We start from the raw sequence: 10377 nt of genomic DNA, 5'->3' as shown, positions 1-10377 counted from the left end.
GTTGTTTAGAATTTTTGTGTCTATGTTTATGAAGGATAGTCTGCAGTTTTCTAATTATCAGCTAATTTTGGTATCAGGATAAATAATACTGGCCTCACAGAATGGATTGAGAATTATTCCCTCCTCTTCAGGTTTGTTTGTTTGTTTGTTTTGAAAAGTTTCTGTAGAATTGGTATTATTTCTTCCTTAAATGTAGAATAGAATTGACCAGTGAAACCATCTGGGCCTGGAGTTTTCTTTTCTTTTCTTTTTTTTAAGATTTTTATTTATTTATTTCACAGACAGAGATCACAAGTAGGCAGAGAGGCAGGCAGAGAGAGAGAGAGGAGGAAGCAGGCTCCCTGCCGAGCAGAGAGCCTGATGTGGGCCGATCCCAGGACCTCGGGATCATGACATGAGCCAAAGGCAGAGGCTTTAACCCTGGTGGTACCCCTGGGCCTGGAATTTTCTTGATGGAAAGGTTTTTAAGTACAAATTCAGTTTAATTAATAGAGGCTTATTTGGTTATATATTTTTATTTTTGAAAATCTTTTTTGAGTTATAATCCAGATACCATAATATTTACCCACTTAAAATGTATAATTCAAAGGCTTTCATATTCTTTGAGTTGTGCAACCATCAATACAATTTTTGAGCATTTTCACTAGCCCCCAAAAGAAGCCCAGTACCCATTAAGCAGTCACTCCTCACTATCTCCTCCTCTCCCCCCAGCCCCTGGAACCACAGATCTACTTTGGAATTTAATATAAATGGATTTATAACATATGTTGTCTTTTGTGATTGGCTTCTCTTACTTACCATACTGTTGCCAAAGTCTATCTGTATTATATGCATGCCCCCGTATTTCATTCCTTTCTGTTTCCAAATAGTATTTAACTGTATGGATATACCACATTTCATCTATCTATTTATCAGTTGATGGACATTTAGATTATTTAGATTATTTCCACTTTTTGGTTTCTTATAAATAATGCTGATCTGAATATTTGCATATAAGTTTTTATATGGACATGTTTTCAGTTCTGGGTGTATTTAAAAAAGATATTTATAGTAGTGATTTTGAGTTCGGTTGTTCTCCCTCTCATTAATGCCAATTGAGGCAATTTAGTCCATATTTATATGCTTCAGTTAGAGGGAGAGCCTGGGGGAACTCTGCATGTGGGATAAAAGAGGAAAAGGGCGGTTGCCTTTTTTTTTTTTTTTTTTTTTTGGCAGTCTCCTTATTGACCAGGAAGAATGCTGTATAAAATTCTGTAACTTTGTGGGGCACCTGGGTGGCTCAGTTGGTTAAGCAGCTGCCTTCGGCTCAGGTCATGATCCCAGCGTCCTGGGATCGAGTCCCACATTGGGCTCCTTGCTGGGCAGGGAGCCTGTTTCTCCCTCTGCCTCTGCCTGCCATTCTGTCTGCTTGTGCTTGCTCTCTCTCTCTCTCTCTGACAAATAAATAAATAAATAATATTAAAAAAATATATATTCTGTAACTTTGCCACTTTTCCTTTAATTGTCTTTGCACTGCTCTTCTTGTGCTATGAGATACTCGTTGGAAAAGAAAGACCCTTTCTGAAAGAACAGTCACTTCTGGATGACCCTTGCCAAGGTCTGATAGTTGGGAATGTATGACATAATGAAAATGCAGGCCAGTATCCTAACAGTCTCCCCTAATCCTGTGTGTGACCTTACTTTATTAGGGTATGTGAGGTTGAAAGTTTATATATAGTCCTGTTGTTTACATCATTCTTCATCATTCACTTTTTCTGTGTATTTTTGGGGAGAGCATGAAAAAAAATTCCCCTTTTAGATTTCCTGGAGGGGTAGTTAAAAAACAGCTACCATGTCTTGAGCACTTCTTGTGTGGTGGACATTGAGCTAACAGATTACTGTATCTCATTTACTTCTCTCATTCCTTTAAGATGATGTTACTCCATTTTTCATGTGGAACTGGAGTGGTTATAGAACTTTCCCAAGGTCACAGATTTAGTTAAAAGACAGAAGACTTGGTCCCAGATTTTTCTCATTATAAAGTTGTAAGTACTAAGGTCTTAGTTATTAACACCTAGTATTTGAGCCACACATCCTTTTGTATTTAAAATGAGCACAGGTGCTAGTTTTACTTGTCATGTTTGTGTTTGCTTTGCACATGGTGGCTGTCTCAGGGTTAGTACAACACAGTATCAGTGAAATATTAGGGGGATACGTTCTTGACCATAAGTAAAATTATATATTCTGAAAAAAATATCGGGAAAATCTATTACTACTGAGTAAGCCCTTGTTTGTGCTATGAACTTTAATTGATCCTTGAACACCCAGCACAATGAAAACCTCTTCTGTAGGCTTCTCAGAAAAACAGCTGCATATGTCTTTATGTATTCAAAGTACTTCATACTGGCTTCTAATGCTTGCTTGTTGGTCCGTTATATATTAAAAAAATTATTTAAACATAGAGATAACATACATGCCGCAGAGTTTTCTCACTGTAAGTGTACAATCGCACAAAATTTTTATTAAGTTTATTGGGTTGTACAACCATCAGTATAATCCAGTTTTAGAACACTTCCATCTCCCCATAAAGTCCCCTCATGCCTACTGTCACCCATGCCCTGTCGCCATCCCCAAGCACCATGCAACCTTTGATCTGCTTCTGTATCTGCTTCTGTATCCTGTTGAGTGAAATCAAGTCACATGGGGTCTTTTGTGTTTGGCTTTTTACTCAGCATACTGGTTTTGAGGTTCACCCATGTTAGAGCATGCATTATGTCACTTTCTTATGGCTGTGTTCTCTGGTATGGATATGTCACATTTTATGTCTTCATCACTGGGGTGTTTGCAATTTGGGGTTATTATGAATAGTGCTGCTGTAAATATTTGCATGCATGTCATGTGTGTACATTTTCTTTGCTTTTGAGTAGATACAAAGTAGAATTGATGAGCCATGTGGCTGCCATCTTTGATTCCTTAGGGGCAGAAACCTCACCTTTAAGTTTTAGTATTGCCTTTGTGGTCTTTAAATTCACTCATCGAGCATGCCCGCCACATAGTGCGCCATGAAACTCATCAGGAAAGAATTACAGCACAGCCTCATCTTGTGTGAACCATTATTTGATTTTTATGCACACTTTCCCCGTTTCTCTGTTTTGGAGTTTTAGTCTCATCTCAGTTCCTTATAATTCTAGCCAACAATCCTAATGGTCTTCGATGTCCCTGATTCTTATTTCTGGCACAGCCGCATGTGTACTGAGACAGGACTTGAGACAGTGACACTTGAAGGATCCTAGAAAAGCTTATGGCTAATTTGCAGTGTGTATACATGATTCCTCTGTTGACCTGCATCAGTTTTCCTTTGTAAGCAACTTTGTTCTTCAATGTGAATGTAGCCCATATGCCCCCACCCCATCCCTTGAAGAAATGTTGGTTGATTTTCCTGTGGCTGTTGATGAGACAGGTTCCTTTTTGGATATTTGACAAAGTCAAGTATATTATCATCTCTGGGCAGTTACTGGTTTTGACCAGCAACATCCCCAGGGGCTAGGACACATGCGTCCAGGAGAAGGAAATATCATTGTTCAATGTCTAACTCAAAATTGACATGGTAGCAGAAAGGATTAGATTAAAATGAGATCATGTCACAAGGCCCGACACAGAATGCTCCGTATGGGTCCTTCTAATCTAGTTAGGAGATTCATATTAATAATTTCTCAGTAGTGCTTAAGAACATGAACTCTGGAGCCAGATGCCCAGTGTTTTTTGTTTTGTGTGTTTTTTTAAGGTTCTGTTTAACTATTTCAAAGCTTTGTGACCCTAGGCAAGGAACTCAGTTCTGTAAGCCCCCATTTCCTTATATAAACGCAATGAAGGTAATCATGGTAGTTGACAGCACTTGTGAGGAGTATTTCACATTGCTGATTTGTAGCTTTGCTAAGTTAAATGAGATAGTGTATTGAAATATGATGCTCCGCACTTGGGTGAATGCTCAGTAAATGTAAAACATCAATCTAAGAACAGAAAAACAAAATCAGTTCCCTGGGAGGCTTGTGGCCAAGAGGCATGCTCTCAGACGCGGGATACATGGCTTCATTACAGACTTTCCCTTCAAACCTCAGTAAAATGGGTGTTAGTCGCTCTGAACCAGTTGTTTAAACTCTGAGCCCGTTTCTTTTTTTTATAAATGGAGTTAGTATCTTCCTCCACATTTGTTCTCATTTCATGCGTGCTCTGGGTGAGGACTCGCTGGTGTGATGTGCATGAGGGTGTTCTTTAGCTCTGCTACTTGCCGGGGACACTGAGGCAGTGCCGTGTGTGCACGCTGCTGCTGGACCGGGGCCTCTGCAGCGCCAAGTGCTGGGATGGTTTGCTAGACACACTTTTCCAATCACGTGTTCTAACTGAGGGTAGAGATAGTATTTTACTCTATCTACTCTTTCTTCAGTATTTATCACCTAGTGAACCAGGTACTTAGCAAACGCTTGGTATACTTACGATGACTAAGGCAAATCTTGTTTTTAAATCATAATGCCTTTTTTCTTGGTAGAGGAAGTCAGTGGTAGAGAAAAGAGTATTCATAGGAAAGTTTGTTGGTGATATCATCCAGTCCATGATCTAACCTGAACACAGAGGTACTTTGGGGAAATACTCAAGAGGTTGTATAGAAGAGCTGGTTTACCACGTGAGCACCTTCTGTCTTTAGGGTTTATACTGTGCCTCTGTGCTGCCGCATGTACTAAGTATGTTGTTCTCTGGGAGAAAGAATTTAAGTTAGGGCAAAAATTTTGGCTAGATAACATCTGTTAACATAAAATGTCACTTTTCATGATAAAGACAGAGTAGGAGAGCCTCGCGAGCGGGTTCTTCCTTGCCTTCAGACCCTTTGCAGGATCTGGCATTGGACTATCTGAGGTGTGGACGGGATGGTGGGTGTCTCGGGAGGCAGGGTGAAGCTTACTGGGGATTTCTGCCCCTTTAGCCATTCATGTCAGTGTCCATTTCAGTGTCTTAAAAGTTGCCTCAAGTGATAACTCTGCCTTCAGTAGAAGAAGGAGAAAAAAAGGTAGGAAAATTGGAACTGCATTGAGTTCTACAAAAGCATGTTGGAGTCACATAATGAAAAAGCAGATTTTTTTTATTATGATGTTTCTCCATATTTGGCATTGCTATAAATGGCTAACTAACATTTACTGCCAATTCAATACAAATGTGTGGTTTGGTATTACCAGAACAGCAAATTTAAATGAAAAATAAAAGTTAAACATTTCCACACAAGACTTTACAGTCTGACATTTCACTGTGTAGGTAAAAAGACATTTTTTTTTTTAAACTACAGATTATTATTCAGCATGAATAAAAAACTACAACTTTTATTTTTAAACAGGAGTCACTGGTTTTAATTTTTACACATTTTTAAAATTACTGTGATAAAAAATAATGAAAAAGCTTCTTAATAATGCCATACACAGTATAATATAGATTTGTCCCCATTATATAGCATTTGTTTAATATACAAAATAGAATATTGACACACTTGAGTCTATATGTAGTTAAGCAAGTTATTTGAGGAGGGTATTTTCATACAGCTTTTCATCAGAAAATAAAATCCTTCTTTCAGGCATTTTCTAGAGAGAAGCTAATCCTTTCCTGAAAACCTGGTCACTAATCCCTGGTGGACCAGGCTGACTGATCACAGTCTGGAAAATGATGCAACTTCCACTCAAAGTGGTTAAAGTGTCCTCCTCACACTCCTCTTCTCCCATCCAACTCTCAAACCAGGCACGTGAAAACACATTCATTTACAGCTACAGTCTTGAGGGTGACCGGCCCACACTGGAAATCTCACTGAGGGCTGCCGGGGGTTCTTGAGTTTTGACAGACCACAGTCTAATCTTACTGTTCATTCCACAGTGATGTCGTTTATGGTATTAAACACAAAACTAAGCTAAGACTAATGGAGAAGAGATGGTTTAGGTGGGTCAAACTGCACATCCATCCCAGCCCCCACCCCGGAGTTCTGAAGCAAGGTCGGCTTTCCTTTGCACGCACACCCAGAGCTCAGCTGATGCTTTCAAGCTCTTCACACACGAGTCGTGTTAGCATTCCTTTTAGGGTGTCCTTTTTTACTCCCCTTCTCCAGAAAGTAGATGCCCTTTCAGGTTCCCCTGCCAGAGTTTTAGACAAGCACTTCTACGGTGTCCCCCAGCAAGGCCTAAAAACACTGAGAAGGACACATTTTCCCACCAGTAATTAAAGATGCTTTTCAGGACTTGCTGTAAGTCACCTTGGCATGTTGCCAAGTCTCCCTGAAGTTGCTACAAACTCAGTTTGGGATGGCAAGACACCACCTACATGGAAAATGAAGCTGCTTTCCAGTAGCACCGGATCTTTTCTCACTTAAATTGTAACTCTACTCAAACGTAGCTAAGATAACCTTCTTCTTTCCCACTTATTTCACAAGGGCACAACTTCTTTTCCATGTAGGATGCAGCCTCCTAGTTTTACAAATGTCAGTTGATTTTCTTTTGACCAAGTACACGTCTCTTTTTTTTCACTGAGCTGTTTTTTTGAGAACTGAAGTTGGGACTAAAATAATAGTAACATGTGATGTGCTTTCTGGTTTTAACCATTTACCATTCCATAAGTGAAGAATAATTTACCTTCCAGAAACTCTTTTTGGAACTTAACACTGTCATTGATAATAATATCCAAGCGGTATTTCTTAGGCACCAAAAATTTCACATCCTTCTGGGTTATAAACCATCTTAAAATACTTTGAGATCAATTTAAACCATTACAAAAGGAACATTCCCTTTTAGAGAGCATTCAAAAAGCAAATGATTACATTTTTTTATTAAATAATTTCTCCAAATACTGAAAAATAACAAATAACATTCAAAAAAGCATCCAAAGAAAACAAACATGTACTCATTTGTTTGGAAATCAACTCTAGTAGGATAGAAAGGAATTAGTGTATTATTTGGCAACCTATGGGATTTTGCACTATTTACAGACTGCTGGTACCTCTACGCGTCTTATTGCCAAAGTCCTGAAACCCCTGTATTGACCTCACTGCTGGAGGGGCTCTGTGCTCTGCGGGAAAGTAGCCCTCCTATGAGGGAGCTCTGGGAGGGGGTGGGCCAGCGGGCACCACCTCTCTGTCCGCCCCCCCCAATTGCACACTTGAGCCAGGGGAGACTCCACCCACACACCTGGGTGGACAGACTGGACAGACTGGCTGTGGGAATGAGGAGGGCAATCGCCCACCGTGGGAGGCAGAGGATGACTTGCTCTGTGACCTGAATGGGACGGAGCCTCGGCAGCCTTCACGGCACACAGGGGCCGGTCTCCATGTCCCCCTTCCCCTAGAGCAAACCTGTGGCGTTTCTGAGACCAGTGCTGCCTGTATGAATGCTTGCACGCACTATTAATCATATTGGTTATCCATCGACATTTCTTTGACCCCTACAAAAAATATATAACATGTCGTGATAAAACAATCTCATCTAAAAATCATTCTTATTTTACACTATACAAGCTATTTTACAATCATTTTAATAAATTGCATGTAAAGCTGCAGTAGCCCTTCCCTTCCCAGATTAGTGAATACCAATATGATATATATCTGAAACTATAACTAAATATAAAAATATATTAGAAGTTTCATATTTTTAATATTAGATTTTCAGTTTTCTATTACACAAATAATTTGGCCACCTTAAATAGAAATCAGATTTCTTGTGGCTTAGTAAATACAAGTTTTGAGTTTACAGAAAGTTGGTAAGGTGCACACAGAAAGGGCTACTACAGCTTCTATTTTGTTTAAAATGATCATTCTCAACAGTGAGGAGGAGTTCACAAGACTTTTGTTAAACTCTATGGCACACGGAGGGATAAGAGGCATGTGTAGTCATACAAACATGGAAGTCTGACAGTTCGAAATCACAAAAATCAGTAGCTGAGCTTTCCTGCACTGCCAGGAAAGAGAGACCAATTGGTGATGGATGGGAATGTGAAAATGGGTATCTGGCTACGCTTGCTAATTGGAGATTTATTTGGGGGGTCAAGTTGCGTGAGAGGAAATACTTGATCTGATTCAAATCTCTCAGCTGTGTCTCAGCTGATTATCTGGAATCCTGACTTTTTAAGAACTTATACAGCAAAAGGTCCTGAACGATCGTTGGCTGACTTTCTTGCCATCTAGCCATAGCAGAGATAGGGCATTAAATGCGAACAGGGCCTCTTGGTAGTTTTTTGTTTGTTTGGTTTTTTGTTTTTTTAATTAGTCATTTGCAACCATCATTTTACCGAGCAGGTCACTGGACTAGGCGCTCTCCTCCAGTTAGGGCGGTTAATTTGCACAACCTAGAGAATTCTCCACTGAAGCAGATATATACAAAATATGAGCTTTTTTGACAAGAATACTGGAGATATGAGTCAATTTTTGTGGTCTTCTGATAGCTAAGTGCCATCAGGTTAGAAGCACCAACCCATTTTCACACAGAAGATTAATGTTTAGAGTTTGTTTAGGAAAGCTATGAACTAGCTGCCCATCTTAAACAGCTGTACAATAACTTGAATACAAAAATTACGTAAGAAAAAATGAGCAAGCGTAGTTCACTGAATATAAAGGAAACTGTTAAAACCAGACAGTAATAGCTATAAAAGGCACAACTTCCCTTTTCTGATATACACTTGTAAACTTTTTTTCAGGTTTCCATGCATAAATCAAAAAATGCTATCCTAACTATACAGGGGAAAATACACCAACAAAAAGTCTAGAAAATTTTGTCCAGCCAACTGTGAAAAGTATGAGCAGAAAGTTTGTCACACAGACTTCGGGCACTGGCGGTTTAGGTGCCGTCCTTCCCTGACAGTGGAGATCACCCCCCATGACTGCAGCTAATTTCTGGGATCCACCAACTATCTATCACTCTCTACTCTTCCCACCACTTACAAGCGATGGCTCACCTGCTTCTGTTGCCAAGCCTTGGCCCTCTATAAACCACATGTAGTGCGTATTAGACCAGACAAAAACAGAAAGGAAAAAAATGAAACAGCAAAACCGCTACAGGACAAATTGATAGTTTGTACAATAAAAGCTATAAATTCAACTTTCTTTAAGGCAACCTTTCTGGTTAAGGCAGTCACTTTTGATGAAACAGAAGTTTTTTGATATTTCCACTTGAATATTTTGGTATCTGATTGGTGATGATTTCAGCCAACATCTCTGGGAATTCAATACTCATGTTCTTATCCAAAAATGTTTGGAAGCAAAAGTTAAGGAGATTTTCAACCACCTGCAAGAGAAAAAAAATATACAAACGATTATTCTTAAAAACTTACTAGTAGGAACATCTTGTGCTTTTTGGCCGCTAATTCAGAGAATACATTTGATCTAGAATATACCAATCTTTGCTGGAATCCATCAGATAAAATAGTTTGGTTAAATAAAGTGGACATTCGGGTACCAGGCACATTTTGGATTCTTTAGAATTGTATATAGAATTACACAGCCGTCAGTGCATCATGGTGAACTCTAATATAATAATAAATGAAGGACATATGCTAATTTAATTGATTAGTCCTATAAAACCAGGGAATTTGACATTGACATTGCTATTAAATTCTGTACTGGCATCATGACATTCTATGCACATGACTAGATGAAACGGTATTTCATAATTGCCCCTCAGAGAAACATGTGCCAAACTGAGGCTGACAAGGTGAACTCCAACCATCACCAAAATCTGCCAACAGGAAAAAAATCAAAACGAAACTGAAACTATTGATGTATCATTACATATAATCAATTAATCAGATTGTATGTAATTATAATTAACCCAGCGTTCTAGACAATGTTCCGGACATTGGGACTTAGGTCTGACACTTACATCATGCATGGAGTCCAAGAGTTTTGTCAGTTGGTAAAAGCGCTGCCAGTTCTGGCTGGAGTTCCCTTCCCTCTTCACAATGGCTTTTCCTAGCTCTTTGATGTAGGTCATTCGAATTTCATCAAATAGCTCTTGGCTCTTCAAACCTTCCTTAGGAACTAAAAGGTTAAGATGTTGTCAAGTATTTTCTCACGGTAACTTTGCCTGTGTGCCCGTAGGGCATTTATTAGCATACTACACTTCCTGATGTACATTGTATTTACACTCTGAATACATTCCATGAAAATACAAGCATTTTACAAGATCAGGACACTATAGGCAAGAGAGGTTAGGGGATCATAGAAAACTGGGGGATTTTACTTGGAGTCATGCCTTGCCGGGGAGCATGATTCTGCCTTCCCTGATGTACTTAGAAAGTACCTTATGGATTCTAGATTGTAAGTCTAGTATCAAGTCCATTGTTTTACATTACTCTTCAAAAACTGGTATTAGTGAGAAGGACTAT

General features: G+C 39.2%; 1 protein-coding gene across 10 annotated transcripts in view; it reads right to left on the bottom strand.

The window, feature by feature from the left end:
- Positions 1 to 5095: 5095 nt before the first annotated feature.
- The window catches only part of NR3C1 (nuclear receptor subfamily 3 group C member 1), a 115960-nt gene continuing 110678 nt past the window's right edge, over positions 5096 to 10377 (bottom strand). For all 10 annotated transcript variants that reach the window (XM_082725260.1, XM_082725255.1, XM_082725254.1 and 7 more), the window contains exons 8-9: positions 9873 to 10030; positions 5096 to 9278 (exon numbers count right to left, since the gene is read on the bottom strand). In XM_082725260.1, coding sequence (XP_082581386.1) covers positions 9126 to 9278; positions 9873 to 10030 — 311 coding nt within the window. In that variant the 3' untranslated portion in view covers positions 5096 to 9125. The remainder of the gene's footprint in view (positions 9279 to 9872; positions 10031 to 10377) is intronic.

Source organism: Mustela nivalis (genome assembly GCF_964662115.1).
Source record: "Mustela nivalis genome assembly, chromosome: 3".
Lineage (NCBI taxonomy): Eukaryota > Metazoa > Chordata > Mammalia > Carnivora > Mustelidae > Mustela > Mustela nivalis.
Note: the sequence above shows the minus strand (reverse complement) of the source record. Positions and strands in the feature narration are given on the sequence as shown.